Source organism: Coregonus lavaretus (genome assembly GCF_964263955.1).
Source record: "Coregonus lavaretus genome assembly, chromosome: 38".
NCBI lineage: Eukaryota > Metazoa > Chordata > Actinopteri > Salmoniformes > Salmonidae > Coregonus > Coregonus lavaretus.
Window position 1 is genome coordinate 30,904,561 of NC_140025.1, and position 21,909 is coordinate 30,926,469.

At 42.4% G+C, this 21,909-nt stretch overlaps 1 protein-coding gene across 1 annotated transcript; it reads right to left on the reverse strand.

The window, feature by feature from the left end:
* Positions 1-326: 326 nt before the first annotated feature.
* On the reverse strand, positions 327-21,551 carry LOC311112126 (neuromedin-K receptor-like; the record flags this gene model as incomplete). Its single annotated transcript, XM_084155104.1, has 5 exons — positions 327-624; positions 900-1,096; positions 6,965-7,115; positions 14,343-14,531; positions 21,184-21,551. 5 exons carry the CDS (start codon positions 21,549-21,551, stop codon positions 327-329), a joined length of 1,203 nt encoding a protein of 400 aa, XP_084011230.1.
* Positions 21,552-21,909: the final 358 nt, after the last annotated feature.

The following is a 21,909-nucleotide window of genomic DNA, read 5'->3' on the forward strand; positions in this document are numbered from 1 at the left end:
GAGACAGCAGCCTACCAGATGTCCAGTCAGTGTCGTGAGATGGGGGTGTGGAAATGTGAAAAGGCTGAAATAAATGCTTTCGAAAGCTAAGCAAATACAAAGAAATCGAATGAATCTCACTGCATCAAGCCAGCAAAAAATACTTTGTAAAGAACAACCGCGTTTGCAATAAACTCACAAGAAATACTTATGTTTGGTAAAAATATAAAATAATTAAAGGCTTGCTTGGAATGTTTGAGGGACAGTTCAGAGGGTGAAATGTTCACAACGACTTTCCAAACCACTCGTGAACATTCTAGAAGGTGGTCGTGGTCATCATTAACATCTCAGGAGAACTGATTGTCGGCCACATCATCGGGGTCACTGTAAAGGTTGGACTTAGCTACCGCCTGTAGGTTGCCATGGTTACCATTGTTATCTCCGTTAACACCGGCATTGCCACGACAGCTGGAGACGGCCTTTTTGATGCTGTTGGTCCTGGTGTTCACGCGGGAGAGGGTGCACATGCTACCCTGGTGGCCGGATCGGTGGCGGGTGTTGTTGTTGCGCAACTCCTGCTCGTCATAGCTGGATACCCGGACGAACGGGCACCAACAGAACGCCCGCTTGAAGCCCGCCCGGAACCTGTATCCAAACCACAACCCAAACCAGACAGACATACAATGAGTGCATGGTCAGATATTTCACATTTGAGAGGTGGCTAATGAATTCTAAAGAAGGTACACTGGTAGTTTTCTCATCTGGTCTTATTTATCTAGCCAGTGGTTGCCTAGGTTGTGTTCAGTAGGCACAAAGAAGAAAACATTTTTGAACAGAACATCTAAATTATTTATGGGAAAGGCTTTTCTTCATCTTATGTTTTGGTTCCTACTGAACAGCACCAAGGTGCTGGATCCTACCTGCTGTTGAGGCAGCAGTAGATGATAGGGTTATACATGGTGGAGCTCATGGCCAGCCACAGCACTGACAGGTAGACCTGCTGGATGGACTTCCACCTCATCAGAGCCTTGTTGAGGCCCGTCACAATGAAGTAGACATGGTATGGCAGCCAGCAGAGGGCGAAGGTCACCACCACAATGATCATCATCTTCACCACCTGGTTAGGAAGGGGATAGTGGGAGGATGGGAGGAATAGAGAGACAGGGAAGGAAGGTGAGAAAAATAAAAGAGGAGAGAGAGAGAGAGAGAGAGAGAGAGAGAGAGAGAGAGAGAGAGAGAGAGAGAGAGAGAGAGAGAGAGAGAGAGAGAGATAGATAGAGAGATAGAGAGAGAGAGAGATAGATAGAGAGATAGAGAGAGAGAGAGATAGATAGAGATAGAGAGATAGAGAGATATAGAGATAGAGATAGAGATAGAGATAGAGATAGAGATAGAGAGATGGAGATAGAGAGAGGAAAAATAAAGTACATTGTCTTTATTCTGTGTAGCTCTGAGACAAGATGTCGATCAACAGTTGGTCGGCCACCTCATGCCAAGTTTCACAGAGTGCCTGATTCTGAGATGGACAGAATGTTTGACGCCGAATATATAATCTCACAAGCGTGGGCACCATGATTGATTAATCATCAGGTTGGCATTTTCATTCCGTACTGGAAGCCGCAGCAATCTAGGATATACTTTTTTCATCACAACAACCCCTTTCAAAACCGCCATTCACACAACCTCAAAAGACAATTGCTTAATTTACACAAAAATGGTCAGAACAACCATTGATGGTCCAACGGTCCATACATTGGAGATGGTAGAGCCACAAAATAATTAGATGCATTCCCTAACCTGACAACCTAGAGCCATCACAAAGGAAGCAGCTCACTTCAAAGATCCTGTGAATTTCATGAACTGATTGTGTCATTTAAAATCCTCAAAGAGCATTTCGAAACTTGAAATCAGATCTGCTTTCGCAAAAAGTTGGAACTTTGTTGCCTTGTATGGAGGAGTTCTGAGAAGTTTCATCTGATAGAATTTGACTTTGTCTCTTTACACGAGACTACCTGAATATCAAAGCTCAGACACACCTGAACCATGCAAACTGCACTTTGTCCGTCTTGTCAGCGAGGAAGATCTTTGTCCATGTATCCTCACTGTTGTGTTCGCTATTGTGTAACTACTGTGTCATCACTATAACAGGTACAGTAGGTAATCTCATGATATAGTCTAGTCAACTATACTATGCTCAGAATGTCATGTGACAAGATGGCTGCCAGCCATAGAGCAATAGTGATTGTGATCACCAATGAATGGTCAGTCTGTCAGTCAAACAGTCTGAGCTCAAAGAAACTCCTCAAAGCCTTTCACATAGATTCTATTATGTCAGTTTACTCTTTAGATTTAACCTACATTCGCTAAACCTTTGAGATTCTCCATTGAGCATGCTTTTTAGTCCAGCAGTATGCTTTATCTGTGTCTGGGAAGCTAATGTGCAGTAGCATTGCATGCAAAGCACTAAATGGTGGAAAAGGTTTTACAGTGGCTTGCGAAAGTATTCACCCCCCTTGGCATTTTTCCTATTTTGTTGCCTTACAACCTGGAATTAAAATGGATTCTTTGGCTTTTTGTATCATTTGATTTACACAACATGCCTACCACATTGAAGATGCAAAATATATTTTATTGTGAAACAAACAAGAAATAAGACAAAAAAACAGAAAACTTGAGTGTGCATAACTATTCACCCTCCCAAAGTCAATACTTTGTAGAGCCACCTTTTGCAGCAATAACAGCTGCAAGTCTCTTGGGGTATGTCTCTATAAGCTTGACACATCTAGCCACTGGGATTTTTGCCTATTCGTCAAGGCAAAACTGCTCCAGCTCCTTCAAGTTGGATGGGTTCCGCTGGTGTACAGCAATCTTTAAGTCATACCACAGATTCTCAATTGGATTGAGGTCTGGGATTTGACTAGGCCATTCCAAGACATTTAAATGTTTCCCCTTAAAAAAGTGTTGCTTTAGCATTATGCTTAGGGTCATTGTCCTGCTGGAAGGTGAACCTCTGTCCCAGTCTCAAATCTCTGGAAGACTGAAACACGTTTCCCTGAAGAATTTCCCTGTATTTAGCGCCATCTATCATTTCTTCAATTCTGACCAGTTTCCCAGTCCCTGCTGATGAAAAACATCCCCACAGCATGATACTGCCACCACCATGCTTCACTGTGGGGATGATGTTCTCGGGGTGATGAGAGGTGATGAGAGGTGTTGGGTTTGTGTCAGACGTAGCGTTTTCCTTGATGGCCAAAAAGCTCAACTTTAGTCTCATCTGACCAGAGTACCTTCTTCCATATGTTTGGGGAGTCTCCCACATGCCTTTTGGCGAACACCAAACGTGTTTGCTTATTTTGTTCTTTAAGCAATGGCTTTTTTTCTGGCCATTCTTCCGTAAAGCCCAGCTCTGTGCAGTGTATGGCTTAACGTGGTCCTATGGACAGATACTCCAATCTCCGCTGTGGAGCTTTGCAGCTCCTTCAGGGTTATCTTTGATATCTTTGTTGCCTCTCTGATTAATACCCTCCTTGCCTGGTCCGTGAGTTTTGGTGGGTGGCCCACTCTTGGCAGGTTTGTTGTGGTGTCATATTCTTTCTATTTTTTAATAATGGATTTAATGGTGCTCCGTGGGATGTTCAAAGTTTCTGATATTTTTTTATAACCCAACCCTGATCTGTACTTCTCCACAACTTTGTCCCTGACCTGTTTGAAGAGCTCGTTGGTCTTCATGGTGCCGCTTGCATGGTGGTGCCACTTGCTTAGTGGTGTTGCAGACTCTGGGGCCTTTCAGAACAGGTGTATATATGCTGAGATCATGTGACACGTGGTCATCAGTAGCTCAATTGGTAGAGCATGGCGCTTGTAACGCCAGGGTAGTGGGTTCGATCCCCGGGACCACCCATACGTAAAAATGTATGCACACATGACTGTAAGTCGCTTCGGATAAAAGCGTCTGCTAAATGGCATATTATTATATATTATACTTAGATTGCACACAGGTGAACTTTATTTAACTAATTATGTGACTTCTGAAGGTAATTGGTTGCACCAGATCTTATTTAGGGTCTTCATAGCAAAGGAATACCTGGAATAGTATAAAGTAATCCTTCTATTTAACTAATTATGTGACTTCTGAAGGTAATTGGTTGCACCAGATCTTATTTAGTGTCTTCATAGCAAAGGAATACCTGGAATAGTATAAAGTAATCCTTCTACCCAAATCCCCCCCCCCCCCCCCCCCCCCCCCCCCCCCATAACAAAAAAAAAAGTGGTTGTCCCACTTTAAATTCAATTTAAATTACAGGTTGTAATGCAACAAAATAGGAAAAACGCCAAGAGGGATGAATACTTTTGCAAAGCACTGAATATCCCACAGATATAGACATCCTAAAGATTTAGATTAACAGTATGTCTCTGGGCTTGGTCATGTTTAACACGTTTACATATAATACGCGAAAAATGCTAATATCAGGGATGTTGACTTGCATTGGTTTTGGGCCAAGAATGCAAAGTAAGTTAGCATTTGGAGATAGTGGCCATGTAAACAAAACCAAAGCATTGATTGCTATTTTACCTTGTCCATGGACTGCTTACAGGGTAAGGAAACTAATGTCACTTTGTTATTTGGCCGAACTATCCTTTTAACTACCAAGTAGAAAATAAATCCAAATACAGCAGTACTTCAGTCCCTTAAGGTCGAAATTGAATAGCCTTGATGTAGGAGCACTGAAGTCAATCTCACTTTAGTGGAGAAGACTCACAGCTGGTGTTAGCCCTTCATCACAGACTAAGGATAGTCTTGCGGAGAACAACAACAAGGGCATCTGACGATTAATGATTTGGTCGTGATTGCAGTCTGTTGGGGCACACATGAATACAACTCCAAAAAAGGCTAAAACCATTAGACGACAGCTGCTTGGGTTAAACAAGTTAGGCTAAGTGAATTAATTAGAAGAAGGTGTTGTTTAGAGTGGTTCATAGTTAATGTCTTCATGTATGAAAACATTCCAAAGCACTCTTCGTTTATGAAATCAGCATTTACATTCTTTAGCTTTTCGAAAGTGGTTTCACAGCTTTGACAAGGGATCACATTGAAATGCAGGTCAAACCTTATTCATTAACCTCCGACAGGGAAAGGATAATCAAGTGATCAATCAAGCTGTCAGTCACCTTGTTTATGAACAACAACAATTAGGATCTTATAATCAAGGATCAACTAGCTCCACCTGCATCATCTTCTGGATGATTAATAATGTGGCATAAAGCTTATGAAGCAGTGGCATCTCTTTGTATGTACAGTGTGTTTGGGACTCTGCATCTAATGACGAGCAAACGTTGTCTGGTGGAATCCTCTCTGGAGCACTCAGAATAGGAGCTACACAAAGTAGGAGAAAGGGTATCCATGACGTAAGACACAGCAGGTTACAGGTAGTTGACGCGAGAACACTGGTGGTCTGCTGAAGCTGTCACAGCATGGTTAAATTGAGCTGGGTGGGAACAGATCGCTGACCTAATTAACAATTACTTTTCAACTAACCACAGAGCAGGACCTGATGGTTTGACAATGGGTGACATTCAGCCTAATGAACCTCTCACAGCCCTCATCTAGCTATGGTAAAAAGGGTTTGGCAGGGACGTTAATGGCAAATCCAGCAGCAGGCTTATCAAAATGATGCAGTCATTTAGCAGATGCTTTTATCCTAAATGACTTCTAGTCTGTATTTGTGGCCCATTCAAACCCACTGAGCAATTGGAACTGTGTATAAGTGCAAGGTTCACTAACCTTCCTTCACTGCGTTGCTCAAACTAAATCAGATGATATCAAGCTTTATTGAGGTGCATTTCACAACAACAACAACAACAACAAAACTATAAAACAATCAAAAAGAGAACCAGTTCTGAAATAAGATAAGAGCAAGTAACAACACCAAACATGTGCTGGTCCCGAGGTCAAATGTCAGGCAGGATCACAGGTTACATCCCTGGATAAGTCACTGTAAATGATTTCGGTTTCATGGCCTCGCCTATCTCTCCAAAACAAAGAACCAGGTGTGCTGATCCCTCGTAATCTGAGTGTAATCCTCATTAATAAAACAATAACAACCCTGAAATACAGACTGGGTTCCCTCACAGGGTGTCCTGGAATAATCCCATATCCCAATAATTCCCATATTTATAGACCTGTCGTGTTGGGCGTTGCCTTTCTATAATATGTGCTCCTGTAATGTTAAACCCACATCTGGCATAATAGATGTTAGTCATACGGGTTCAAATGACCTGAATCTTTATGGATAACTGTGGGGACCAGGGGCCGTATATATAAAGCATCTCAGAATAGGAGTGCTGATTTATGACCAGTTTTGCTTTTTAGATCACAATGAATACGATAACATGGACAGGGGGAACCTGATCCTAGATCAGCACTCCACTCTGAGACGCTTGATACATACGGAGCCTGGACTCCAAGCAAAGATGCATGATGAGATACACTGTGTCCAGTTAATGGAATGCATTGTAATCTCTAAAGAGGAGACTAATCTCTGTTGTTTCCCTGCGTAATGCTGGATTACCTGATGGGTCTCCAAATCCAGTGGGGAACACAGAGAGATCTTTGTGCCATGTACAGGGTCAGCTATTTTTTCAATGGTATAGCTACATCAATTATTGTAATGACAATGTATTGGGTCAAACACTGAAAAACCCTCAAATCCACCAGAAGTGCCTGTTCAGTGTATTATTATTATTGTTTGCAGAAATTCTTTTCAGAACCACATTTCTAAAAGGCCTACAGTATTCTAGTCCTCACACCAAATTAACTGGAGTGAATGAAACTAAGACAATTGGGACGTCTCATGATTGTGCCAGTTAAAATGAATGGCTGAATCTACTGCATTCAATCAATGGTTGACACATTGGTTTTCAAATGGATTACACATGCTTTACCAATGGACCTCATGTGTATAATGGAGTTGTATTTTTGCGTTACCTTCCTCTTGGCTGTGAGCTGGCTGTGGTAGTTATCTGATGCTTCCCCCGGGATCTCTCCTCCCCACAGCGTCACCCCCACAATGGTGTACGTGATACCCATTACCACTAGGGGCAGCACATACACCAGCACCGTCACAATGATATGATACCTGTATACCAGAGAATAATAAATAGCTGTAAGAGGAAGGAAAAGCAGAGCATTCCTGTGAATGTAATGGAAAACATGGTAATTCTGCAGATTATATTTAATCTAATTCACATTTATATTCAGTAGTCTAGTTTGCTCTCCTCCTTAACTAGTCTGCACTGGTTGTGACAGTAGAGCAGACAGACAGACAGACAGACATGTATGTATGTGTGTAGGAAATTCCCCTACTCATACGGACTGACTGTCCAATTACCCAATCGCCACCCAGTTCTTCCTCCAGAAGCGGGACACTCACCACCTTAAATTAACTCACCTGTATGCAATCAATGTGGCAACCTGACAAACCTTCAGTTAATTCCAGTCTTTGTTGATACCCACAATTATTAAAGGATGTGTTTATTCAAAGTACACTGAACAAAAATATAAATACAACATGCAACAATTTGAAAGATTTTACTGAGTTACAGATCATATAGGAAATCATTCAATTGAAATACATTCATTAGGCCCTAATCTATGGATTTCACATGAGCTGGAATACAGATATTCATTTGTTGGTCACAGATACCTTTAAAAAATGGTAGGGGTGTGGATCAGAAAACCAATCAGTATCTGGTGTGATCACCATTTGCCTCATGCAGCGCAACACATCTCCTTCGCATAGAGTTGATCAGGCTGTTGATTGTGGCCTGTGGAATGTTGTCCCACTCCTCTTCAATGGCTGTGCGTTGTTGCTGGATATTGGTGGGAAATGGAACACACTCGTACACGTCAATCCAGAGCATCCCAAACATGCTCAATGGGTGACATGTCTGGTGAGTATGCAGGCCATGGATGAACTGGGACATTTTCAGCTTCCAGGAATCGTGTACAGATCCTTGCGACATGGGGCCTGCTGGGGCCTGCTGAAACATGAGGTGATGGCAGCAGATGAATGGCACGACAATGGGCCTCAGGATCTCGTCATGGTATCTCTGTGCATTCAAATTGCCATCGATAAAATGCAATTGTGTTTTGTCCGTAGCTTATGCCTGCCCATACCATAACCCCACCGCCACCATGGGGCACTCTGTTCACAACATTGACATCAGCAAACTGCTCCTCCACACGACGCCATACACGCTGTCTGCCATCTGCAGTTGAAACCGGATTAATGCATGAAGTGCACACTTCTCCAGCGTGCCAGTGGCCATCGAAACTGAGCATTTGCCCACTGAAGTTGGTTAGGACGCCGAACTGCAGTCAGGTCAAGACCCTGGTGAGGACAACGAGCACGCAGATGAGCTTCCCTGAGACAGTTTCTGACAGTTTATGCAGAAATCCTTCAGTTGTGTAAACCTACAATTTCATCAGCTGTCCAGGTGGCTGGTCTCAGACGATCCCGCAGGTGAAGAAGCCAGATGTTAAGGTCCTGGCTGGCGTGGTTGCACATGGTCTGTGGTTGTGAGGCTGTTTGGACGTACTGCCAAATTCTCTAAAACGACGTTGGTGTCACGATCGTTGAACGGAGTAGACCAAGGCGCAGCGTTGAAGGCAAACATACTTTATTATCCAAAGTGATAACACGAACAAAACAATAAACGAATAACGTGACGTCCTAGGTTAAACAACCAACACGGAACAAACCAAAAGGAACAAGATCCCACAACTACTGTGGGAAAACAGCCTGTTTAAATGTGGTTCCCAATCAGAGACAACCAGCAACAGCTGACACTCGTTGCCTCTGATTGAGAACCACACTGGCCAACATAGAAATGAAACCACTAGAACTACAACACAGAACTCAAACACATAGAATCTACACACCCTGGCTCAACATATAGAGTCCCCAGAGCCAGGGTGTGACAGTTGGGCACATTACTACACATTTTAGAGTGACCTTTTATTGTGCCCAGCACAAGGTGCACCTGTGTAATGATCATGCTGTTTAATCAGCTTCTTGATATGCCACACCTGTCAGGTGGATGGATTATCTTGGCAAAGGAGAAATTATCACTAACATGTATGTAATATTTTTTTGAGAAACAAACTTTTTGTTCATATGGAACATTTCTGGGAACTTTTATTTCAGCTCATGAAACATTGGACCAGCACTTTACATGTTACATTTATATTTTTGTTCAGTATGAGTTTGTGCTCCTTTATCGTGTACCTTTGATTTGAGCACATTTTATATGTTTGTCTATGTGCCATTATTGATCGTATTCTTTGTTGGTATCTAAGTAACTCCATTGCCTATGTATGTTTGTGTAGATATTGATCATGTTACTTAGATCCTTTTTCATATTGTAGTTACTATTGAGTTTTGAGTATATTTGGATGTACAGTACCAGCCAAAAGTTTGGACACACCTACTCATTCAAGGGTTTTTCTTTATTTTTACTATTTTCTACATCAAAACTATGAAATAACACATATGGAATCATGTAGTAACCAAAAAAGTGTTAAACAAATCAAAAGATATGTTTTATTTGAGATTCTTCAAATAGCCACCCTTTGCCTTGATGACAGCTTTGCACACTCTTGGCATTCTCTCAACCAGCTTCACCTGGAATGCTTTTCCAATAGTCTTGAAGGAGTTCCCACATATACTGAGCACATATATGGAGTTCCCACATATACTGGCTGCTTTTCCTTCACTCTGTGGTCCGTCTCATCCCAAACCATCTCAATTGGGTTGAGGTCGGGGGATTGTGGAGGCCAAGTCATCTGATGCAGCACTCCATCAGTCTCCTTCTTGGTCAAATAGCCCTTACACAGCCTGGAGGGGTGTTGGGTCATTGTCCTGTTGAAAAACAGATGATTTTCCCACTAAGCCCAAACAAGATGGGATGGCGTATTGCTACAGAATGCTATGGTAGACATGCTGGTTAAGTGTGCCTTGAATACTAAATAAATCACAGACAGTGTCACCAGCAAAGCACCCCCACCCCATAACACCTCCTCCTCCATGCTTTACGGTGGGAACTACACATGCAGAGATCATCCGTTCACCCACACCACGTCTCACCAGGACACAGCGGTTGGAACCAAAAATCTACAATTTGCAGGTCTCTTCTTCTTATTGGTGTCCTTTAGTAGTGGTTTCTTTGCAGCAATTCGACCATGAAGGCCTGATTCACACAGTTTAAAAAATATATATATATTTTTTTTTATTTCACCTTTATTTAACCAGGTAAACCAGTTGAGAACAAGTTCTCATTTAGAACTGCGACCTGGCCAAGATAAAGCAAAGCAGTGCGATAAAAACAACAACACAGAGTTACATATGGGGTAAAACAAAACAAAGTCAAAAATACAACAGAAATACATATAATATACAGTGTGCAAATTTAGCAAGTTATGGAGGTAAGGCAATAAAATAGGCTATAGTGCAAAATAATTACAATTAGTATTAACACTGGAATGATAGATGTGCAAGAGATGATGTGCAAATAGAGATACTGGGGTACAAATGAGCAAAATAAATAACAATATAGGGATGAGGTAGTTGGGCGGGCTAATTTCAGATGGGCTGTGTACAGGTGCAGTGAACGGGAAGGTGCTCTGACAACTGATGCTTAAAGTTAGTGAGGGAGATAAGTGTCTCCAGCTTCAGAGATTTTTGCAATTTGTTCCAGTCATTGGCAGCAGAGAACTGGAAGGAATTGCGGCCAAAGGAGGTGTTGGCTTTGGGGATGACCAGTGAGATATACCCGCTGGAGCGCAGACTATGGGTGGGTGTTGCTATGGTGACCAATGAGCTAAGATAAGGCGGGGATTTGCCTAGCAGTGATTTGTAGATGGCCTGGAGCCAGTGGGTTTGGCGACGAATATGTAGTGAGGACCAGCCAACAAGAGCGTACAGGTCACAGTGGTGGGTATTATATGGGGCTTTGGAGACAAAACGGATGGCACTGTGATAGACTACATCCAATTTGCTGAGTAGAGTGTTGGAGGCTATTTTGTAAATGACGTCGCCGAAGTCAAGGATCGGTAGGATAGTCAGTTTTACGAGGGCATGTTTGGCAGCATGAGTGAAGGAGGCTTTGTTGCGAAATAGGAAACCGATTCTAGATTTAACTTTGGATTGGAGATTCTTAATGTGAGTCTGGAAGGAGAGTTTACAGTCTAACCAGACACCTAGATATTTGTAGTTGTCCACATACTCTAGGTCAGACCCGTCGAGAGTAGTGATTCTAGTCGGGTGGGCGGGTGCAAGCAGCGTTCGGTTGAAGAGCATGCATTTAGTTTTACGAGTGTTTAAGAGCAGTTGGAGGCTACTGAAGGAGTGTTGTATGGAATTGAAGCTCGTTTGGAGGTTTGTTAACACAGTGTCCAATGAAGGGCCAGATGTATACAAAATGGTGTCGTCTGCGTAGAGGTGGATCTGAGAGTCACCAGCAGCAAGAGCGACATCATTGATATACACAGAGAAAAGAGTCGGCCCAAGAATTGAACCCTGTGGCACCCCCATAGAGACTGCCATAGGTCCAGACAACAGGCCCTCCGATTTGACACATTGAACTCTATCTGAGAAGTAGTTGGTGAACCAGGCGAGGCAGTCATTTGAGAAACCAAGGCTATTTAGTCTGCCAATAAGAATGCGGTGGTTGACAGAGTCGAAAGCCTTGGCCAGGTCAATGAAAAGGGCTGCACAGTACTGTCTATTATCGATCGCGGTTATAATATCGTTTAGGACCTTGAGCGTGGCTGAAGTGCACCCATGACCAGCTCGGAAACCGGATTGCATAGCGGAGAAGGTACGGTGGGATTCGAAATGGTCGGTGATCTGTTTGTTGACTTGGCTTTCAAAAACTTTTGAGAGGCAGGGCAGGATGGATATGGGTCTGTAACAGTTTGGATCTAGAGTGTCAGCCCCTTTGAAGAGGGGGATGACTGCGGCAGCTTTCCAATCTCTGGGGATCTCAGACGTTACGAAAGAGAGGTTGAACAGGCTAGTAATAGGGGTTGCGACAATTTCGGCGGCTAGTTTTAGAAAGAAAGGGTCCAGATTGTCTAGCCCAGATGATTTGTAGGGGTCCAGATTTTGCAGCTCTTTTAGAACATCAGCTGTCTGGATTTGTGTGAAGGAGAAGCGGGGGGGGCATGGGCAAGTTGCAGCGGAGGGTTCAGAGCTGGTGGCCGGGGTAGTGGAAGCCAGGTGGAAAGCATGGCCAGCCGTAGCAAAATGCTTGTTGAAATTCTCGATTATTGTAGATTTATCGGTGGTGGTAGTGTTTCCTAGCCTCAGTGCAGTGGGCAGCTGGGAGGAAGTGCTCTTATTTTCCATGGACTTTACAGTGTCCCAAAACTTTTTGGAGTTAGTGCTACAGGATGCAAATTTCTGTTTGAAAAAGTTAGCCTTTGCTTTCCTAACTGCTTGTGTATATTGGTTCCTAACTTCCCTGAAAAGTTGCATATCGCGGGGGCTATTTGATGCTAATGCAGTACGCCACAGGATGTTTTTGTGCTGGTCAAGGGCAGTCAAGTCTGAGGAGAACCAGGGGCTATATCTGTTCTTAGTTCTGTATTTTTTGAATGGGGCATGTCTATTTAAGATTGAGAGGAAATTACTTTTAAAGAACAACCAGGCATCCTCTACTGATGGAATGCGATCTATATCCATCCAGGATACCTGGGCCAGGTCAATTAGGAAGGCCTGCTTGCTGAAGTGTTTTTGGGAGCGTTTGACAGTGATGAGGGGTGGTCGTTTGACCGCGGACCCGTTACGGACGCAGGCAATAAGGCAGTGATCGCTGAGATCCTGGTTGAAGACAGCGGAGGTGTATTTAGAGGGTAAGTTAGTCAGGATGATATCTATGAGGGTACCCATGTTTACGGATTTAGGGTTGTACCTGGTAGGTTCGTTGATAATTTGTGTGAGATTGAGGGCATCTAGTTTAGATTGTAGGATGGCCGGGGTGTTAAGCATATCCCAATTTAGGTCACCAAGCAGTACGAACTCTGAGGATAGATGGGGGGCAATCAATTCACATATGGTGTCCAGGGCACAGCTGGGGGCTGAGGGGGGTCTGTAGCAAGCGGCAACAGTGAGAGATGTATTTCTGGAAAGGTGGATTTTTAGAAGTAGAAGCTCAAACTGTTTGGGCACAGACCTGGATAGTATGATGGAGCTCTGCAGGCTATCTCTACAGTAGATTGCAACTCCACCCCCTTTGGCAGTTCTATCTAGACGGAAAATGTTATAGTTGGGGATGGAAATTTCAGAATTTTTGGTGGCCTTCCTAAGCCAGGATTCAGACACTGCTAGAACATCAGTTGAGATGTGTCTGTAACTTGAACTCTGTGAAGCATTTATTTGGGCTGGTAACTCTAATGAATTTATCCTCTGCAGCAGAGGTAACTCTGGGTCTTCCATTTCTGTGGCGGTCCTCATGAGTGCCAGTTTCATCATAGCACTTTATGGTTTTTGCGACTGCACTTGAAGAAACTTTCAAATCTCTTGAAATGTTCCAGATTGACTGTCCTTCATGTCTTAAAGTGTTGATGGACTGTCATTTCTCTTTGCTTATTTGAGCTGTTCTTGCCATAATATGGACTTGGTCTTTTACCAAATAGGGCTTTCTTCTGTATACCCCCCTACCTTGTCACAATACAACTGATTGGCTCAAACGCATTAAGAAGGAAAGAAATTCCACAAATTAACTTTTAAGAAGGCACACCTGTTAATTGAAATGCATTCCAGGTGACTACCTCATGAAGCTGGTTGAGAGAATGCAAAGAGTGTGCAAAGCTGTCATCAAGGCAAAGGGTGGATATTTGAAGAATCTCAAATAGAAAATATATTTTGATTTGTTTAACGCTTTTTTGGTTACTACATGATTCCATATGTGTTATTTAATAGTTTTGATGTCTTCACTATTTTTCTACAATGTAAAAAATAGTACAAATAAAGAAAAACCCTTGAATGAGTAGGTGCGTTCAAACTTTTGACTGGGATTGTATGTGCGTTTGACTAGTGCCTGTATTATTGGCCATGTTAATTACCTTACATCAGGGCTCTCCAACCCTGTTCCTGGAGAGCTACCCTCCTGTAGGTTTTCAATCCAACCACACACAAACCATCAGCAGCAAGTTCACCTCAATATACAGTTTCATACCTCAACATACAGTTTCATTTCCAACCAACCCAAAACTGTTTTCAGATCAGTGAAGATGAATAAGAGCAGGTGAGTAAAGGAAGCCACTTTATAATATTGAGATGCACCCGGAGTGTCTCACTCACATGAAGGAGTCGTCCGAGGGCCGGGGCCAGGCCACGTAGCAGATGGTCCGGCGGGGCAGGGTGCGGATGGTGGAGTAGAAGCAGAGGGGGAAGGCCAGCACCACGGCCAGCGCCCAGATACACACAATCACCACCTTGGTGGCTGTGGCTGACAGCCGGGGTTTCAGCGGGTGGATAATGGCCATGTACCTGCAGGGATGTCAAATCAAATCAAGTTTTATTTATATAGCACATTTCAGACATGAATGCGACGCAATGCGCTTAACAGGAAAAAACGTAAACACAAAAAAAACTATGAAAATAAAAACAGAAATATTTACTACACTACAAACATAACAGGATAAAAAACTAAAGAATAACAATTAAAACTGAAAGACTAAAAAATCTCCCTAAGGAAAAGCAAAGCTAAAAAGGTGTGTTTTAAGATATATTTTAAATATGTCCACAGTTTTGGCCCCCCTCAGGTTCTCTGGCAGGCTATTCCAGAGGCTGGGGGCATAATAACTAAAGGCTGCCTCTCCATGCATCTTGGTCCTAGGCTTTGGGATAGTTAAAAGGCCAGTGCTAAAGGACCTGATGGACCTACTGGGTACATTACTCAAAAGCATGTCTGACATGTATTGGGGTGCACAATTGTGGATTGATTTAAAAACCAATAGAAGAATCTTAAAATTAATTCTCAAACTCACAGGAAGCCAGTGCAGAGACTTTAAAACCGGTGTAATGTGTGCTCTCCTTCTGGCCGTGCTGCTGCATTCTTTATGTTTTGCAATTGGCCAATGGCTTTCTTGGGTAGATCAGACAGGAGAGCATTACAGTAGTCAGGCCTGCTTGTAATAAAAGCATGAATGAGTCTCTCTGTATCAGCCTGAGATAGAAACGGCCACACCTTGGCAATGTTCCTCAGGTGGTAAAAAGCTATTTTGGTCACATTCCTAATGTGTGATTCGAAATTGAGTTCAGAATGTAAAATGACACCTATGCTTTTTATCTGGTGTTCTATCTTATTTGACTGTGAAATAAAATATGTGGCCAGATTCTGTGTGCTTTAGTAAGTACCTCGGTCTTGTCTTGATTTAGCTGGAGGAAGTTGTGAGCCATCCAAGTATTTAAATCACTAATACAGTCTAATAATTTATCTGTGGAGCTAAAATGTACTGGTGACACAGAAATGTAAAGCTGTGCATCGTCTGCGTAGCAGTGAAAATCAATGTTGTGCTTTCTGATAACGCTGCCAAGGGGCAACATATATATAAACTGAACCCAAAATCGAACCTTGTGGAACGCCACATGGGATATGTATTTTCTCTGGGTTATGTTCACTAAGGGTGACAAAAAACTCTTGACCGGTGAAATAGGTCCTAAACCAATTTAGAACTGGACCAGAGAGACCAACCCACCTCTCCAGTCTGTCTAGAAGGACATCATCATGCAGCACTTAAATCCAAGAGTACAAGGACAGAGAACTATTCGGCATCTGTGTTGGCTCTAAGATAATTTACCACTTTAATTTAGGCAGTCTCTGTGCTGTGGTGGGCAAGAAAACCAGATAGAATTTTTTCAAAAATACAGTTCCCACTTAAAAAAGAGCAAAAACTATTTCTCCAGAATTTCGCTTAAGAATGGAAGGTTGGAGATTGGCCGAAAATTGCTAAAAGCTGAAAAATCTAGATTACTTTTCTTCAGAAGGGATTTCACCATAGCAGTTTTTAGTGTAGTGGGGAAAGTGCCTGTGAACAGGGAGTGATTAACAATAGCTTGCACTTCTTCAGATATGCAATTAAAAACTGTTTTGAAGAAGGTGGTGGGGATAGGATCGATAAGACAGGTAGAAGGCTTAAGTTGTGATATCACTTTCCTGAGCATGTCTGTATCAACCAGAGAAAATAACTCCATAGTGCCTTTGCGTGGTACGCTAGGGTACATATCATCATACTTCTCATCAGGTCTTGTTTGACTGATACCCAGCCTAATGTTGGTCATCTTATCTCTGAAATATGCCACTAACTCATCACATTTAGATGTGGAGGAAAGTTCATATAGTTTTGCGGGGGTAGGATTTATCAGGCCATCAATAGTCGAGAATAGCACTCTCAAATTATTCTGATTATTAATGATCAAGTTAGAGAAATGAGCCTGTCTGGCATTTCTAATTGCCTTGTTATATATGCCAAGTTGCTCTCTCAGAATATCATAATGGACCTGCAACTTGATGATCAGATAAAGCGACGTAAACAATAGAGGATTTGTCAATAGAAAGCCCCTCTGTAATAATCAGGTCCAGAGTATGGCCACAGTTATGGGTGGGCCCAGTAACATGTTGGATAAAGACCATAGAGCTCAAAATATTAATACATTCAATGGCCTTGGAGTCAGTCTCTTTGTCAACATGAATATTGAAATCGACCAACACAATGATTTTATTATTGTTCTCAAGGACAACAGACAATTGTTCAGAGAAATCAGTCAAAATTGTGGGGCAGTGCTTTGGTGGCCTAAACAGGGTTATAGCCAGCACTGGTGGTTGACATTTAAACAGTATAGCATGATGCTCAAAAGACCCAAAGTTGCCAAATGAAATGTCCTTACAGCTGAGAGCACTAGTAAAAATGGAGGCTGTCCCCCCACCCTTTTTCCCTTTTGTGATAGAGTATGAAAAGCTGTAGTCCGGGGGGAGGCTTCAATTAGAGCGGCACTACAGTCTGAAGACAGCCATGTTTCAGTGAGAAAGATGCAATCAAATTTGCGCTCAGTAATAAGGTAATTCACGAGAAAGGTTTTACTAGTGATTGCTCTAACATTTAAAAGTGTCATATTCAATGAGTTTGGGCCACTCTGCCCCTGGGGCATCTGCCTCGAGGTAACCAATGGAATAACAACCAAATTATTAACATTACAACCAAATTTTTTCTCCAATCTATCAGAATGGTAAGATATGACAGTTTGTATAAACTCACTAAAAGGCGGCGTTAGAGGAACAGAAATTAGGTTACGCACAACAACCATAGTGCCATTTCTACAGGAGTTGATATGCTTTCCAAGTCTAACAGGGAGGACTGGAGCACTACCAGACCCTGTCCGTCAGTCTATAAAATGGTCTCTGAAACAGTTCAAGAGGTCAAAAGGTCAGTCAGGGTGTGAAAGCAAAGATGGTGGATAAATGAAGATTTCTTACTCAGGCCGTTTACAATTAAAAAACATTGTCACAGTTCCGGTCTACTTAAGCGGTGGCTCTCCCATAGACACCAATGTGATCGCAGCTGTGTCTGGTCTACTTCATTGACTGTATATGACTTTTTTTATTTTGAGTAGCGCTTATGCCCTGACTAAAGTTAATGCATACAATTTAGTATGCAGCACCCACTGGGCACACACTGGTTGAATCAACGTAATTTCCACATAATTTTAATGAAATTACGTTGAACCAATGTGGAATAGACGTTGAATTGACATCTGTGCCCAGTGGGAAATGTCTTGTTGTACAACTGCATTCTTTATAAGCTCTCATTTGTATTTACAAAAATATATTTGGCGGTGGCTGTGTTTGATCAAATATAAAAGCGACAAAAAAGAGGATGAGATGCGAGTGTTGTTTCTGTCTCGCTGGAGAGTTCTGAGTGTTGTCAAACATTGAGGCCTCCATTTTCCGAACGTGAATTAAACAAGCTCCTCTTGACAAAAGCCAGACCGCAGGTTGAAATACTACGATGTCAAATCAAACAGTAAATGAAATACCGATCTTCTCTGGAGCAGTGTGTCTCTGTGTCTGTGCCCAATTTCAGATTGCTTTAACATATATATACAGTATCTCAGGTACTCAAAACAAAGAATGCCCCATGTGGAGCTAGTTATGATTGATTGACTCTGACTCTTCCCAGTCTATCTTTAATTGGATTCAACAGTGCTGTTTGTTTGGTTTTCGGTAAACATAGATTCCATTTCCCCAGAACTTACTGCTAGACTGTCAGGTTTCATCCTCAGTCATTACCTTACCTTACCTTACCTTACCTTACCTTACCTTACCTTACCTTACCTTACCTTACCTTACCTTACCTTACCTTACCTTACCTTACCTTACCTTACCTTACCTTAGCCTGCCTGCCTGCCTGCCTGCCTGCCTGCCTGCCTGCCTGCCTGCCTGCGTGTGTGCGTGCGTGCGTGCGTGAGTGTATACCTGTACTGAGTGTGTGCTCTGTCTTTGATTCTGTGTATCAAAGGCCCACAGTAGGCCTATAAGTAGTCAGGTCGTGCTCATGCCCAGGCAGATTAACTCCTTTGACTAACTTCAAAGTGAGATGAAAAGAGATGTTGGACTGTAGTCCTACTGTGCAGCACAACGTGTAAAGGTATAAGATTGACCTCCAGACACCTGGGGCCTCATTTATTTCTGTTTTGATGTTAAGGTTATAAAACAGTCATAAATAATTATTAGTAGGCTACTGTTATTTGAGTGAATTCCGAAAAAGTGGGACACTTTTTGCATTTCTGTCTTCTGTAACCTCTTCACACATCTATCCAACACATTATACATTTCTGAAATCCTCAGATGTTTCTGTAGAGGTGTGGGCAGAATGTTTTTATCTTTAGCGGTGACTTAAAAAAATAAATAATATCATGCCTATGGTGAGTGCCAAACACTGTCCGCACATTCTGCAAGATTGTCTATTGAACAATTTAAAAGATAAATGCTGTCTACAGCCCACACTTCTATGCAAAAGACAAATTGTTGTTCAATATTTTGTTTATCAATACATGATTGTGTTTCTATCTCCTGTCTTGATAAAGGCTCTGAGATTAAATAGGCTATGATGTCACGCTCCTATCGCACAGCAATACTGTAGCCTACCGTTACTGTCATAGGCTACCGGTCTATTTACTTTTGAGCATGGTTGGCTATTGAATGAGCGATGGTTAAATGGTAGCCTAATATTTGTTATATAGAGGGAATAAACCAGTTATGTCTGAGACATGCCCTGTAGAGACATGCCCTGTTATATGATTATGATTTAGGCCTATATAATAAATGCACATATAGGCTATTAGGCGAGATGCTGCTATGTAATCTTCTTACCAAGGCAAATGCATCTGTTTTATAAAGGCCTACGTTTGATTGTTTTTATTAGCCTACCATTATTATAGTTCCTGTGCGTCAAACAACTCTATTTCCCTAAAAAATAACAACATTTGCTTGCAATACAGTTGATCAACCAATAGAAGTTCTGAGTATGCATGGTCTTAGATATGCATGGAGATACACACTTTCCCATCAAGTTCAAAATGGATGGATACCAACTTTTGTAGGAAAACTGGCACACGCAAAATGTGTGTATTTTTCGTCCACATGCACCTTTGATAAATGAGGCCCCTGCAATGTTTCACCCCGAAAAGAAGCACAGCAGGGTAAATCCAGTGTGTGCTACAGGAGGGGGTCGCAGTTCTGGAGCGACCCACTAGGTGTCATCCTCCGACAACCTTAGGCACCTCCTCACTCACAGTCTGGACTAATAAGTATCCTATTGGTGTCACCTGTGTCTACCTGTTCACCTGTGTATTTATGCCCTCACTTCCCTTGCTCAGTTTTCTCTGTTAGTTTCTCTATGTCCAGCAGTACTACTCAGTGTCTGATTGGAGACCTATGTACAGGTACTTGAGAAGTGTTCCCCCTGTTTCGTTATTTGTTTCAGTCGTAAGTAGTATTTCGGCTGTCAGACGGTTTTTGGAGACTTATTTGCTCCGCCTTTCTTTTATCGTGATAAGTCCGTTATTTTGTATTCTGGGTTCGGGACCACCAGTAAAGATCCTTGTTTCACCATCTCTGCCTACTGCCTACTGTATATCCTGCACATTTCTATATTTTAGTCATTTAGCAGACAATCTTATCCAGAGCGACTTACAGTAGTGAGTGCATACATTTTCATACTAGTCCCCCGTGGGAATCGAACCCACAACCCTGGCGTTGCAACCGCCATGCTCTACCAACTGAGCTACACAGGACTGCACCGCACCTGGGTCACACCTCACACCAACCATTACACATGTGTATGCACACGTGCGTGTGTTTATGTGGGGCAGCTTGCTCGCTTGTGTGTGTCTGTGTGTTAGTGTTAGTATAGTTTTCATATAAGCACTCTTGGCACTTAAAGCCATTATTTCACAGCAGGTACTGCATTTTAATTATTTAATCAGCACGTCCCTCCATAATGATAGGTTGGCTGCACAGTGGAGCTCATTAGACGTAATCTATCTCTTTTATACACCAACTAGTAATGCAATGCTTGATCAAATCCTCAAGAACCTTAATCGTTTTCTCATTTTGTGTGCATCCCAAATGGCACCCTATTCCCTTTATAGTGCAGTACTTTTGCCCATCACCCATAGGGCTCAAAAGTAGTGCAATATACAGTACAGGGAAAAGGGTGCCATTTGGGATGCACATTGTGTCGCAGGATCTTTATTAGTTAGAATAGTGGATTAAAAGCTACATTCAGTTCATTCTCATTTTGACAGAATGTAAGGAGAGGGTTGGTTTCCCATTTGTTTGTGTGTTTGTGTTAATGACCTGTATGCATACATGGCATGAATAACAGGCTATTATGATGCATGAAAATTTTGGCATCTGAGCAATATCAGGTGCCTTGTTATATATACCATTAGGCCTACCTTTTTCTTATTTGATTTTAGGGTTTGATTATAGAATCAGTACATTAGGCTATTATACACTAAACCGGCCTAGCATTAAATAAATCATAATAAATTGTCACATTTAATATAGGCCAATACGATGCATTTCACCAAATGTAATAGAATGTATGAGATTGAAGTTGATGTCTCCAGAGCTCACCTGTCGACTGCTATTGCGCTCATTGAATAGATGCTTGAAAACACTGCTGTTACTGGGAAAAAGTTGTGGAACTTGCAGTATGATTCTCCAAAGTACCAATTGCCGTGAGCAGCATATATGAAATTAATCAACGTGTTGAACGCGGCCATTGAGGCGTCGGAGAAAGCCAAGTTGAGTAAAAAGTAGTTTGTCACGGTCCGCATCCTCTTGTGTGCCAATACGATCCAAATCACTATCAGGTTCCCAAAAACCGCCACGGCGAGCACAAGGCTGTACGCGACGGACCATAGCACGATGCGCCAAGGCGGTTGAACGAACTGATTTGTAAAGGTCCTAGTTGTGTTTGATCCATTGTTTGCCGCAGCCATTCCCCTAGTCTCCCTGCCGAGATTTACTTGGATTTAATGCCTGGAGGTGGCAGCAGTTGCATTGGCACACACCTCTTCATTTATATTTCTGTTCCCTAGTACAGAGCCAACGCGTTTGGGAGCAGTTGACACTTGAGGTGCGCGGAACTTCTGATCTATAGGATAGGCTACTACTTAAATAGGCTACCGATAATATTCTAACAGTTCTTTGGAAACAGAGATTGTCCTTTGTTTTGCTCCGCATAAGTGAACGTATCCTAGAGCTCTGGGCAGCAGTAGCATCAAAAGGGATTGACTGTGCTGAGTCGTGCGCTGCGCATAGTGAATCAATCAGGTGGTGTTCCATTAAATTCCACAC